Source organism: Streptopelia decaocto, assembly GCF_964273445.1.
Source record: "Streptopelia decaocto genome assembly, chromosome: 24".
Taxonomy (NCBI): domain Eukaryota; kingdom Metazoa; phylum Chordata; class Aves; order Columbiformes; family Columbidae; genus Streptopelia; species Streptopelia decaocto.
In genome coordinates, this window is record NC_138679.1 from 4,007,501 (window position 1) to 4,020,979 (window position 13,479).

Genomic DNA, 13,479 nt, shown 5'->3' on the forward strand with positions numbered 1-13,479 from the left:
CCCCGCTGTGTCCCCAGAGAGAAACCCCTCACTGGGAACCAGCAAACGATCAGGAAAGGACCCCAAACCCCCCAGGAGTGCTGAGGGGACAGCAGCGGGCAGGACGCAGCCACCGCCGCCCCGAGGAGGAGACACGACAACCACTTAACCCAAAATAATTTTATTGTTGCTGTTGCTTCTGATACAAAAAAGGAATTCCACAAAGAGCCGCCTCTCTGTGCGGGACAAGGGGCACAGGTTTTGGGTTTCAAGGCTTCCCCCCCAAAATAAACCAACCAAACCAAACCAAGCAGTAAGAAATGTCAATACAAAACAATAAACCAAAGAAACACCGCACCAGAGAGGAATGAAGGAAACCTTGAGCGTTTTCATTGGAGACTTTTGGCTCAACACACACACACAAACCCATCTCTGCTAATTTATTATTATTAATAGTTTTTTTTTCTTTTGTTTTTTTAAAAAAAAGCACCTGTTGGAAAACCAAACCAAAATAATAATAATAAAAAAAACAATAACCCAAACATCAGGCCACCCATCCTGTCACAAGCTCTGGGACTCTTGCACAATCCAGAGTCTGGAGCTGCATCATGTAAAAGAGTTTTCAAGTTTGACATGAGCCCAAATACAGTATACACACCCCCCCACCCCGGGCGTGCTGGGACATAAAACAACCCCCCCAAGCACCAAAAATGAAATAGAAAAGCTACAGGAATACGCACTCCTCACAACACCGAGCAACCGTCACTTTGGTGGTTATACATAAATACGAGAGGGTGGATGGGTGCAGTGCACCAACGCTGACCAGTCCATCCCAGCACCAGCTCCCGAAAGCACCGTGGCTGTGTGGAGAAGGTAGTTCTGTGTGTCACCGGAGTGAATTAGCACCGTTCTCGCCTGTTGACGAGGGTTGACGTAGCACTGAAAATGAATTCATGCAAAAAGAACAAGGGGCATCGCAGGGAGCAGCTGGGGGAGGGAGGGAGGAAGGAAAGCCCACCCGGACAGAGCGAGGCAGCAGGGAGACCTCGATTCACTCAATTAATAGTTTCCAGGCTCTTTTTTTTTAGTGCATTTCGTTTGTCCGCATTAACCAGAGACCGTCCATCGCCGCTGTCACCTTGGACTGACCAAGATGTGACAAGCAGAGGGAGGGACGCGCAGGCCCTGTGTTTTCAGAGGGGCTCTGCCTGGGGTCACACAGCTGGGCTGTTGGCAAAGGCAGCTCTGCCTGGTTCCTCGGGCTGCAGGGACACCCCCCATCCCCATCTTACTGCTGCTGCTGGGGAACTCCGCATGGGATTTGCAAACATTCACGGGGGTGGCGGCCAGGAAATGTGTCCCCGCAGCATGTCACACGTGTCCTGCCAGGTCCCCTGTCATGGGACGCGTCCACATGCTCTCAACCAGACTCATAATATTATTTTCTTGCCAGTTCAGTTTGTCCAGCCACACTCAACAATGCAATTGCCTCTCCCCAGAGCTCCTCCCCTTCTACAGAAGGACACAACCCCGGGACTTGCTGGAGCTCTGGAAAAGCCCTTTCAGATGAAAATTGCACAGTTTTACCACTCAGGATGGTAAAATACTGGCCCAGGTTGGCCAGAGAGGTGGTGGATGAACCATCCCTGAGACATCCCAGGCCAGGCTGGACGGGGCTCTGAGCACCCTGAGCTGGTGAAGATGTCCCTGTCATGGCAGGGGGGGCACTGGGGAGCTGGGAAGGTCCATTCAACCCAAACTGTTCTATTGCTCTGTGAAAACCCACAGTTCCCTACAAGAGCCTGTGGTCCCACGGTCTGGCTGCTTCAGGATGGAAGGTCAGCAACCTGAACTGTCCTGGCACTCAGAGGTGACTGTGCTGGTTGACAGAGGAGCCCAAAAGGACCAGAGGACATGGAGAGGACAGAGAAAGACAGAGCCCGGCCAGCATAGGGATGGGATGGTTTCTGCAGCACCATCACAAGGCAGAAGCAAAGGAGGAACATGAGCTGCTGGGAAATGCACTGATCCCACACTGTGCTGCTTTCAACCCCCCCTCACAGGTGACGTACGGGCTGTGACCACAAAGGACGCGCGGCTTCCCCATGGTCCTGCCCTTACCAGCTCGGACTAACAGTATCTTGGTTAAAGGAGCCCGGCAAGAGCCGAGCAGAGGGAGGGAGTCCCTGCTAGCAGGGTTGGGACCTTTGGCCAAGCTTTCATCAGCTCTTTGGTGGTGTGGCTGGGTTTTGGACTCCAGCACCCCGAGAAGCGGAGGATCCCTGCGTGGGTGGGTGCTGAGCCCGGAGGGACACGTCCCATCAGTTGTGCAGCGCAGGGTGGGGAGGCAGTGGCAGGGGGGGCAGCGAGAGAAGAGGCACTTGTTTCCAGGTGGGGGTGGCAAGGCGAAGGACCGGACTGTCGCTTGGGTGGGTGGATCTCACGGATGTTAGTAGAGCTGGAGCTGGAGCTTCATCCTCAGTGCTTGGCCCAGCTCCCCTGCTAAGTAGTTGAGGTGGTTCTTGGCCTCGAGTTTCTGCAGTTCCCTCTTGCGGTACAGGGGCACGCTGACGATTTCCAGCAGGTAGGTGCCAGGCAGGATTTTCTTGCGGCCGAGGTGCAGGTAGCTGAGCCCCTCTTTTTGGTGGATGCGGAAATAGCCATCGTCGTTCCCTTGGGAGATGAGGTACCGCACGCGGTTCTCCAGGGGCTCCACAGCCGGCAGGAGCTCCAGGATGTGCTCCTTGTGAGCCAGGTCAGAGAGGTTCAGCGTCATGGACAGAGGAGCATCCACATCCATGCTGGCCAAGTTCACGGTGTGATCCTTCGGAAGGAACCAAGCATGTTACTGACAGAAACCAGGAAAAGCACATGGCCAGGTGAAGAAGGACTTGATTTAGAGGAGTTCGGCCCCATGGGTCACCCCAAAGCAGCTCAGAGAAGGCCCTTGCTTCCCTTTAAGTGTTTTTTTGGTTGTGTCTCTGAGACTGAACCAGCCAGTACACAGCCCTTGTCTTCATGGGAGGAACCAATAAATTCAGGGACATTTTCCTCCCAGTCCAATCTGTCCTGCCCAGGCCTTTGAACTTCTTGGGGGAGCCTTGGACAGAAGCCAGAACTTCCCTCCAAGGAAGAACCTGTATTTATGGTGACAGGTTCAGTCTGGAGTCAGACAGCAAGGGCTGACAATCCTTTATGGCCCCATGGGAGCTGTTTCCCCATGAGCTCTCCTTGCAGGGAAACACGTACTTTATTTCTTGTTTCCATCTGCACTCATTTGTGGTCAAAACACACAAGTGTATGTCACTTAAGATTGTCCTGACCTTCTCTAAGGTATTGTGCAAGAGCCTCCATTTCTGCAGGACTTCTGGACTCAATGACATTAACAAATACCCAAGCGCCCAGCACGGGCAGGTACACAGCGAGCTGCTGCCTCTGGACCAAAACAGCCCCATGGGAACAGCCATATCGTGTGGGATCCACCCCAGACAGACATGCCCCGAGCGCCCCAGCTCTCCTTCTGCTCCACCCCACCCAGGATGCCACCGACTTCTTACCTGGTGCTTCTCAGTGCCGTTGACGCTGCGTCGCTGCCGACCCCTCTTGGGGTAGCCATTTATCTTGCACTCGTAGCAGGTTTCAGGGGAGAGCAGGTTGTCTTCATCCTCTTCTTGCGGGGCAGGAAGGTAGGAGCCTTTCCCAAAACCCAAGCCAGAAATACAGTGTCTGGTGGCAGAAAAGCAGAGTGACCCATCTCAGATTCACGCTTCAAGATGGGAATCTTACCATTTCCCTCAGAGGTTTTCCATGTGGCACCCACAAACACGCCCGGATACAAGACAGGGATGGCTTGGACACAGGACATGTCTGAGGAACATCAGGCCACTTCTTGTTTAGATGTGTCCATCAGGTTTAATCTCTGCACCCTGGACTAGATGGACCTGCAGAGCATCTGCTACAGTGCTGGCAGCTGCACTAACCATGGGATTAGTGAACTGGAAGAGGAGATGGGCATCAGCAGGAGGATCTTGTGATGGGTGAGGAACAGTCTGGCATGGAGAAGCTGAGGACTCATGTGGGAATGGGAACTTACTTGCTTCTGGGGCTTATTCAAATTGTGTCAGAAATGTGATGATGGAGCACGTCTGTGGGCACCGCACACTTGGCAGCCTGCAATCTGCCCCAGCAATGTCCAGGTGCCCGTGGGGACAACCTTCTGGCTGCACTTACCCTTGTCCCGCTCGGAAGTAGCCCCCAGGGCAGCCGCAGAGATAACCGCCGTCTGTGTTGGAGCAGCCGTAACTGCAGGGGCTGCCGCCGGCTGAGCATTCGTCCACATCCTGGCACCCGCCAAAGGCTTGGTCAAAATCGAAGCCAGACGGACAGACACACTTGAAACTCCCCAGAGTGTTGTAGCAGGAGGCAGAGCCGCAGGCGGTGGGGCTGGAGCACTCGTTTTCATCTGCACCCAAAGACAGAACGAGTCAGAACTGTGGTGGAAGGTGCTGCTGGTGCTCCCCACCCTGCATGGCCAAGGGAAACTCCTGCTCACTGCAGGGGGTTGGACTAGATGGCCTTTGAAGGTCCCTTCCAACCCAAACAGTTCTGTGATCCCGTGATCCACCAGCCCACAGCCACAGGACACCAGAGCCCCCCTCCCACACTCACCCACGCACTGGTTCCACTGGTAATGCTGCACGTAGCCCTGCGGACAGCCGCAGCGGTAGCCCCCGAGCACGTTCTGGCAGCCGTGCTGGCACCGGTGGTTTCCATCGCACTCGTCCACATCTGCAGCAACATAACACAGGTGGTGGTGAGACAAACTTCTCCCTGAGCTGCGGGCAGCGCTGGGTGCCCAGGGACCATGCGCACATGGTACCTGCCCAGCACTCGGCATCCTTCAGGGTGCTCACGTGGGTGGGAGGTTCTTCTGCCTAATTATGTCTCTGCAGCTTGGTCCTGAGCAACACCCTCAGCCCCAAGGCCCACACACATCCCCTGCTTGGATATTTTTGCTTTAAAGTCTGGCCCGGACCGTTACCAGATCTGTTCTGCTTCAGGCTGCCTGTGTTGAACACAGGCTTTTCTTTAGCGTAGCACATGGTGGGTTTTGGCCAGCATGAGGTCTCTTCTACTGAGACACAGGACCCTTCGCTTCCCACCCTTGGCTGCTCTGGTTGCTCCACCAAGACCTTCATCTCCTTGTCCAAGAGCCAGTGTTTCTCCAGGCAGGTCGGGCACCAGGGCTTCCCGTGTGGGTTTCTGGTGCCCCACTGTAAGGATTAGTCCGTTCTTGGCTGGACAGAGCTGCCTAAGAGACTGTGAGCGCACCAGGAACTCTTCCATGTGGACCGTGTTTCTGTCAAAGCCCCAGAGACACAGACCCACCTTCGCAGTTGACACCAGAGCTGTCCAGGGAGAATCCTTTCTGACACTCGCAGTTGTAGCTGCCCGGCGTGTTCAGACACTGTCCTTTGGCTCCACACAGAGAGGGCTGAGCTGTGCACTCGTTATTGTCTGCAAAACACCGGTGGCCGCGTGTAAGTCCGTCCCTAAGGACGTGGCTGCGTGTGAGCTTTGCAGACAGCTACATCGCATTGTGGAGCTCAGTCCTGTCTGAGCAGCAGATACACAAGCCAGATGCACAACCCCAGGCCAACCGGAGAGGGGCAGAGCTCTAGATCTAGAGCTAGTGGGCTGCAAAGACTCTCCTGGGCTTAAAAATGACCCACAGGGACCTCGCTCATGCTGTAGAGCAGAGCAGTGAATGCCTCTACTCACCGATGCAGGACGAATGGTGCTGAGTGAAGCCTGGAGGGCATTTGCAGTTGAATCCTCCGATAATGTTCACACAGAGGAACTGGCAGTTGTGCTGCTTGGTGGAACATTCATCCAAATCTAAAGTAACAAGCACAAGAACATGTGTCTGAATTTATCTTACTGAGATATCTTTGCAGTTTGAGTCTGTGACACCTGCATGTAGGTGGTGACACAGCGACCCTGGGCAGAGCAGGACCTGACACGGACCAGCCTCAGGAACAACACACACGAAACTCTTGCATGAGAATCACAAGTCCTCTCCCCACCTCAGCTGCTGATCATACACAGATGCATTTAAAAGATGCAGAGATTTTTCTCTGCCTCTCCTGCGATGCACAAATCCCAGACTGGACTATTCTGGACCAGGTTAATTGGCTCTTGCCATCCCCCCTGTGCTGCCAGAGCTCTCTGCTTGGTGAATACCTTTGCAGATCTTCCCATCTTCTTGCAGAATGTACCCTCGGGGGCAGGAGCATTGGTAGCTGCCTTCTGTGTTCTTGCAGATGAAGTTACAGGGCTTAGGGGACTGGTTACACTCATCCAAATCTAGACTCAGGAGACAGGATACATCAGCATTCACAGGTTGTGCTGTTGGATGGGGCTCCTGAAAAGAAGGGGTGGAACATGCCGAGGGTTTCCCTGTCCCGACTCACCCACGCAGGCCGTGCCCGTGATGTCCGCGGTGTAGCCCAGCCGGCAGTGGCAGCGGAAGGAGCCGATGCTGTTGATGCACTGGCCGTTCTTGCAGAGGTTGGGCAGCACCTTGCACTCGTCGATGTCTGCGGGAGGAAGAACCAGTGGGGACGAGTTCCCAGGGGAATTGTGCCTGTACCCACATCTCTGCTGCCTCCCAGCTCACCTCTGCCATCGGTGGAGTAACCTGGCCCGTGAGGACACATTTTCTTGTACTGGGCAGTTCCAGGGAGGGGACACAGCTCACACTGGGGGCCCCAGCTGCGCCCGCTGTTGCAGCAGCACTCGGATTTGGTGACCAGGTTGCGGTTGGTGGAGGACATCTGGCACATGGTTTGCAGCACTTCAGTGAAGCAGAATCCCTGGCGGGTGTCTGGATGGAGACAGTGGGAAACAAGGTCAGGATCTGAGTGTCAGCACCACGGATAACCCAGCAGCCTGTCCAGCACATGGTAGCATGATTTGGACATACTAATGCCAAAAGTAAAGGTGATGCCCCAACAACTCTCTCCACAGAAACCTGAAACACTTGAAAAGCATCATGTGCTACTAAAAAGAGGCTACTCAAGACCCACCAGGACGTGGTAATTACCAATACACTCTGTGCCAGAGGGACTGACTTCAAAACCTTCGTTGCAGTCACAGCGGTAACTTCCCATCGTGTTGATGCAGCGGCCGTTGGGGCAGATTCCAGGCTTGGTGCGACACTCGTTCTCATCTAGAAAAGAAGGAGCCACCAAAGAGCTGTGGTGAGGCATAGGACAAATTTCAGCTTTCCATGAGTCCTCACGCTAGCACTGTTTGAAATGCCCTCACACAGTCCTTGAGGACCATTTCCACATCCTCAGCCAGCTCAGAACCACGGCCACTTGCCCTGGACCTCCCCCAGAGCAGGGTGGCTTCTCTGCTTTGCACATTCTCCACCTGCAAGTGGCCAAGCTGCTGGTCTAGGAGCAGACTGACCCTTCCAAAAGCATCTCAGTGCAAAAAAGCTTGACACAGACATGGGAAAACTCAAGAGAAAGGGCACACGGCACAACGCTGTGTCATCCTGTGCTGGAACTGTGCAGATCAGAGAGGAACAGAAGTTCTGTGTGTGCAGGCATCTGGTAGGACATAGAGGACGTTCTGACACATGGGAAGCCCCAAGGAGGAGCTGTTGGATAGAGGGACATAAAATAAAGCCACAGAGACAATGTCTAGAAGAGGATGGCCTCTGGCCCCACAGGGAACCCATCCTTGGTACCTGTGCAGCCCTCTCCATCAGGCCTGCGTTGCATTCCTGGGGGGCAGATGCACATGAAGGTGCCGATGAGGTTCTTGCACAGCATCCCTCGAGACTCGCAGTCGTGCAGTCCTTCCGCACACTCATCCAGATCTGCAACCGAGAAACGACCTCATGGGACCATGTTCAACCTGCCAGCTCTGCACCACTGTGGGGACAACTGAGCGGACACATCTTCACCGCTCTGCCAGTCCCTGCTGCCCTGGTCTGTGCTGGCTGGTGGCACACAGCCCAGACAGCGAGGTAGGTGAGAGTGAGCACAATCCCAGAGACACCAGGTCAATCACAGAATCACAGAATGGTTCGTGTTGAAGGGACCTTCCCAGCTCCCCAGTGCCCCCCCTGCCATGACAGGGACATCTTCACCAGCTCAGGTTGCTCAGAACCCCGTCCAGCCTGGCCTGGGATGTCTCCAGGGATGGTTCATCCGCCACCTCTCTGGCCAACCTGGGCCAGGCTCTCACCACCCTCACGGACAACAATTTCTTCCTCATGTCCAGCCTGGATCTCCCTCCTTTAGTTCAGAACCATCACCCCCTGTCCTATCGCAACAGGCCCTGCTCAAAAGTCTGTCCCCATCTTTTTAAGTCCAGAAAGGTCGCAATAAGGTCTCTGCAGAGCCTTGTCTTCTCCAGCTGAACACCCCAGCTCTCTCAGCCTGTCCCCCAGCAGAACTGTTCCAGCCTCGGATCATTTCTGTGGCTCCTCTGGCCCCTCTCCAGCAGGTCCATGTGTGTCTGTGCTGAGGACCCAGAGCTGGACCAGCACTGCAGGGGGTCTCACCAGATCAGCTCCTGCCTCCTCTCCAAACAGCACCAGACTGGCCAAGTGTGGGGGCCCAGGGAGGGTGTGGGAGCTCGGAAGGGGATTTTACCTCTGCACATTCTTCTGTCTTCTCGGAGGGCGTATCCAGAGGGGCAGGTGCACTCGTAGGAGCCGAACGTGTTGATGCAGCGGAAGGCGCAGAGCAGGGGATTCAGCGCACACTCGTTGATATCTGGGGGCAGGAGAGAGGGGAGAGCTCGACCCTGTGTGCTCAGAGTCAGCTGGGTAATAATAGCGGGGGGATCTTCCCAGCACAGACTCCCCCCACCCCAAGCATTCATCTCATGAGAACTTTGTTCCCCCAAGGCTTCCTGTAATGGTTTTCGGTTGCAGAGGGACAGACAGACACCTGGTGTCTCAGCAGCTTTGACAGGAACAGGGTCTTGGCTCTTTGGGGAGGCAGCTCCTGCTTTTAGGCAGGACTTCAGTCCTGAGCTCAGGCCTCACTGGAGGCCAAAGAGGACCAGCGCTGATGTGCACACTCATGTGGAGATGAGCCCCAGCCAGCTTTTCTGCACTGTCCATCGGAGGTGGTGATCCAGTGGGGTCACATACACGGCCTAGTATGAAATGAGTTGCCCCACAGCAGCATTACCTTCACATGTCATCATGGGCCCTGGCTCAAAGCCCTCGTCGCAGGCGCACTCGAAGCCTCCCACCACATTGGTGCAGGTGCCGTTCCCACACGGGTTGCCGATGGAGCACTCGTCGGTATCTGGAGGAAGCCAGGACCACATTAGGTGAATGAGTTGGACCTGAAATGTGCAGGCTGGGCATTTCTTGCAGCCAGAGACCAGCAAAGCCAGGAGTAAAACACAAAGGGGCAGGGGAGAAGCACGTTCCTTCTCTCCACACACACACAGAGGCACAAACACGCTCACGGCCTCTGGCACGAGGAGGATAAAAGCAGGAGGGAGCAGGTGCTCCCCACGCAGACCCTCACCCACGCAGTTGACGCCGGTGTAGTCCAGGTTGTAGCCGAAGGGGCACTCGCAGCGGAAGGACCCATCGGTGTTAATGCAGGCTCCGTTTATGCAGACACCCAGGTTCTCTGAGCATTCATTAACATCTGGAAAAGGAAAACAAGGCAATGAAACCTCATGTGGGCATGAAGCCAGAATCATCCCTGTCCTCGCAGGGCTGGCCCACCAATCCCAGATACTCCCTCTCCAGAACTGGGCGCTGAACTGCTGGTGAGCAGTCAGCAACCTTGACCTTGGGAGCCCTACGTCCCTCCTCTCCCACCACTGGGATTCAGCTCTACTCTCCAAATAGCCTAAGTTTGGTTGCTTCTATGCAACCCCCCCAAAAAAACCCAAATTTATTCTCCTCCTTAGATCAGACCGTACCTTCTCGGGTGTCACCTGGGCCTGGGATGGCTCCGTGGCCATATGGACACAGCTCCTGGAAAGCAACTAGAAGAAAGCAGAAAAATGAGATGTGATTACAAGTGTTTCCACTCCCAGAAGGAGAAATGTGCTTTGGAGGCTTCTAGCGCATGACTGAGAGCTTGACAGCTCACTGTCCGTGGGAAGCCACAAAACCCAGGCTGGCTGGGAAACACCTGTGCTTGCCATGGATCTGGATGCACTGAGGTGCTTCTGCATTATCTAAAGCCCCACAGAGAACTGTGAGCAGATCCAATGCAGAAAAAGCAATCCATTTCTCAAGAGCCTGACTGTGGTTGCTGGAGATCCAAGGGATTCTGCAGCCAAGTAAGGGCTACTGGGTTTCAAGGCAGCACTCTCCAGAGGGAGGAGCCCACTTTCATAGAATCACAGGATGGTTTGAGTTGAAGGGACCTTCCCAGCTCCCCCAGTGCCGCCCCTGCCATGAGCAGGGACATCTTCACCAGCTCAGGGTGCTCAGAGCCCCATCCAGCCTGGCCTGGGGTGTCTCCAGGGATGGTTCATCCACCACCTCTCTGGCCAACCTGGGCCAGGCTCTCACCACCCTCAGGACAACAATTTCTTCCCCATGTCCAGCCTGAATCTCCCTCCTTTAGTTTAAAACCATCACACCTTGTCCTGTCACCACAGGCCCTGCTCAAAAGTCTGTCCCCATCTTTCTTATGGGCCCCTTTTAAGCACAGAAAGGCCGCACTAAGGTCTCCGTGGAGCTTCTCTTCTCCAGCTGAACACCCCAGCTCTCTCCCCTGTCCCCAGCAGAGCTGTTCCAGCCTTGGATCATTCCTGTGGCTCCTCTGGCCCCTCTCCAGCAGGTCCATGTGTGTCTGTGCTGAGGACCCAGAGCTGGATGCAGCCGGACACTTGCACTGCTGGTTGTCTCACCTGACCTGCACACCTTCCCCACAGTCTGCACTTGTCGGGGACACATGCAGCACCTCTCCCACGGATCCAGGTCCCAGCACACTTACCATTCCCCTCCTGTGGGCACAGCTCACAGGGATCTCCCCAGCCTTCTCCTGGCATCTTGCTGCAGCAACACCGAGCCTTGGTGGTGTTGAAGGCCTTAGGGACAGAGCACTTCCCGTTGTCGAAGCGAGTGAAGCAGAAGCTCTGGCGAGTATCTGTAGGAGGACGGGGACATTGCAGACACCCGGGGTGGTTGTGCACCTTTCCTCTCCCCACTGTGACGAGCTGCACTCACCGAAGCACCGTCGGCCGTTATCAGACAGCACAAAGCCTGGAGGGCAGACACACTGGAAGCTGCCAGGGGTATTGGTGCATGTCCCAAAGAGGCAGATGTTTGGTTCCTCTTCACATTCATTGATATCTGGGAGCACCAGGGATATTTTACTTACAGAGTAGTCAAAGGTCACTCATTTCCTTGTTGCATCAAAATCAGCTGAAGTTGTGATGTTTGGGGAACTCTGATGCCTGCAGGACCTCACTCTGGTCCTCACCCTTAACCCACCCTCAGGGGAAACAGGACAATGAAGGGGCCGAGGCACAGCAAACCCCCCCATCCTCCCCTGCCACGCTCAGTGTCCCATTGCTTTCAAGAAGGTATTTGGGGGTGGTGATTCATGCCCCAGCCCACGGAGGAGGAATAGGCTGTTCAGGGAATAGTCTGAGGTGCCCACATGCTGTGCTGGCAATGGAGGAGGCCAAGAGCCAAAATTACCGATGCAGTTGTCATTCTGCACCTCGTACCCAGGGGGGCAGATACAGCGGAAGGAACCCTCCAGGTTCTGGCAGGTGCCCGGGGAGCAGGTCCCAGGCAGGCTCACACACTCGTTGATGTCTGCAGAGGAGAAGAAATAACCAGTGATAGTGTCTGTGCTCAGAGCCCCGTCCAGCCTGGCCTGGGATGTCTCCATGGATGGTTCATCCATCACCTCTCTGGCCAACCTGGGCCAGGCTCCCACCACCCTCAGGGCCAACAATTTCATTATATCCATCCTGAATCTCTCTCCTTTAGTTTAAAACCATCACCCCTTGTCCTATCACAACAGGCCCTGCTCAAAAGTCTGTCCCCATCTTTCTCATTGTCCCCTTTTAAGTAGTGAATGGTTCTGGAGAGTCCACTGCTCAGTTGCCTGTGATGGGACCAGCTTGGGGACCAGGTGTCACAGCACTGCCCAGTGCCAGCCACACCAGCCTCCAGCTCAGCTCACAGGGCCAGTCCAGACACTCACCTACACAGTTCTTCCCATCAGGGGTCCGGTCATACCCCTCTTGGCACAGGCACTGGAAGGAGCCGATGCTGTTGATGCACTGGCCGTTCCGACACACCTGCCCCACCAGGGATGAACATTCATCAATGTCTGTGGGAGGGAAATGATAAGCATAGCAGGAAGAGATAATCATAGAATCATAGAATGATTTTGGTTGAAAGAGACCCTCGAGATCATTGAGTCCAACCATAACCCAGCCCTGGCATTGACCCATGTCCTGAGAACCTCATGTCCGTCTGTCCAACCCTCGAGGGATGGTGACTCCAGCACTGCCCTGGGCAGCCTGTTCCAATGCCCCACAGCCCTTTGGGGAAGAAATTGTTCCCCACATCCAACCTCAACCTCCCCTGGGCAACTTGAGGCCGTTTCCTCTGCTCCTGGCGCTTGTTCCTGGGGAGCAGAGCCCGACCCCCCTGGCTCCAAGCTCCTTTCAGGCAGTTGTAGGGAGCAATAATATGGACAGAATGTGTCAGTGTGCCACCTTGTCTGACACATACAGCCACCCCTACAGCCACTGCCAGGTGACACCCAGAGCTGACCCCCGGTATGCCACTGGGTGACACCCCGTGCCCCACAGCCATTGTCATGTTGACCGCAGGCAGCAATCTGTACAGTCGTTCAGCTCACCCATGCAGTCGTTGTTGTGTGTGAGCTCAAAGCCCGGGAAGCAGAGGCAGTTGTAGGAGCCGACCGTGTTCTTGCAGGTTCCATTCCCACAGGGCTGTCGGTCACACTCATCGATATCTGCAGAGAGAAGGCCACGGCTGATGCAGGGGCTGAGGGAGCTGAGAGCCACCGTCCTCGCTATGTAGACAGGGCCCAGGCAGCTGCACAACACCCTGTGCTTGCAGGGACAGCCTGGGATGGAGAGGACACAGTGGCCCTTGGCACTACCCAGTGGGTGCTGGAGAGAGCTCCTGTCCATCCTGATATTGTAGCCACTACCACTTATAAGAATGAATCCCGTTGGCAACTCCTAACCTTAAGATATGTAAATCCTCTCTCTTTTAGGTCCGTCTGCTTCTCCAACAAAGAGGGACTCACAAAACACCAAATCAGAAACTAGAGATTACTGACCTTGCCACTTTAGACATTGTGGACCTTGCACAATTTGTTTTAACACATAACTCGAGACTGTTGGATCAAGAGTCCTTTAGCTGAATGTTGCTCATTATATGCTAAAATTATTGTGTAACCAATATGCAAATGTGTGACCAATTGGCTCTTCAGGACCGCC

The 13,479-nt window shown here is 54.8% G+C and overlaps 1 protein-coding gene across 1 annotated transcript in view; it reads right to left on the reverse strand.

Moving 5' to 3' along the window:
* Positions 1 to 154: 154 nt before the first annotated feature.
* Positions 155 to 13,479, reverse strand: part of FBN3 (fibrillin 3) — a gene marked incomplete at its 5' end in the record, with an annotated part of 92,838 nt that continues 79,513 nt past the window's right edge. Inside the window, 20 exons of the mRNA XM_082071837.1 lie at positions 155 to 2,803; positions 3,537 to 3,705; positions 4,210 to 4,441; positions 4,648 to 4,767; positions 5,368 to 5,496; positions 5,761 to 5,877; positions 6,223 to 6,345; positions 6,453 to 6,578; positions 6,659 to 6,865; positions 7,085 to 7,210; positions 7,739 to 7,870; positions 8,652 to 8,774; positions 9,198 to 9,317; positions 9,546 to 9,671; positions 9,952 to 10,017; positions 10,980 to 11,132; positions 11,213 to 11,338; positions 11,690 to 11,809; positions 12,204 to 12,332; positions 12,870 to 12,986. Coding sequence (XP_081927963.1) covers positions 2,429 to 2,803; positions 3,537 to 3,705; positions 4,210 to 4,441; positions 4,648 to 4,767; positions 5,368 to 5,496; positions 5,761 to 5,877; positions 6,223 to 6,345; positions 6,453 to 6,578; positions 6,659 to 6,865; positions 7,085 to 7,210; positions 7,739 to 7,870; positions 8,652 to 8,774; positions 9,198 to 9,317; positions 9,546 to 9,671; positions 9,952 to 10,017; positions 10,980 to 11,132; positions 11,213 to 11,338; positions 11,690 to 11,809; positions 12,204 to 12,332; positions 12,870 to 12,986 — 2,936 coding nt within the window. The 3' untranslated portion in view covers positions 155 to 2,428. The remainder of the gene's footprint in view (positions 2,804 to 3,536; positions 3,706 to 4,209; positions 4,442 to 4,647; positions 4,768 to 5,367; positions 5,497 to 5,760; positions 5,878 to 6,222; positions 6,346 to 6,452; positions 6,579 to 6,658; positions 6,866 to 7,084; positions 7,211 to 7,738; positions 7,871 to 8,651; positions 8,775 to 9,197; positions 9,318 to 9,545; positions 9,672 to 9,951; positions 10,018 to 10,979; positions 11,133 to 11,212; positions 11,339 to 11,689; positions 11,810 to 12,203; positions 12,333 to 12,869; positions 12,987 to 13,479) is intronic.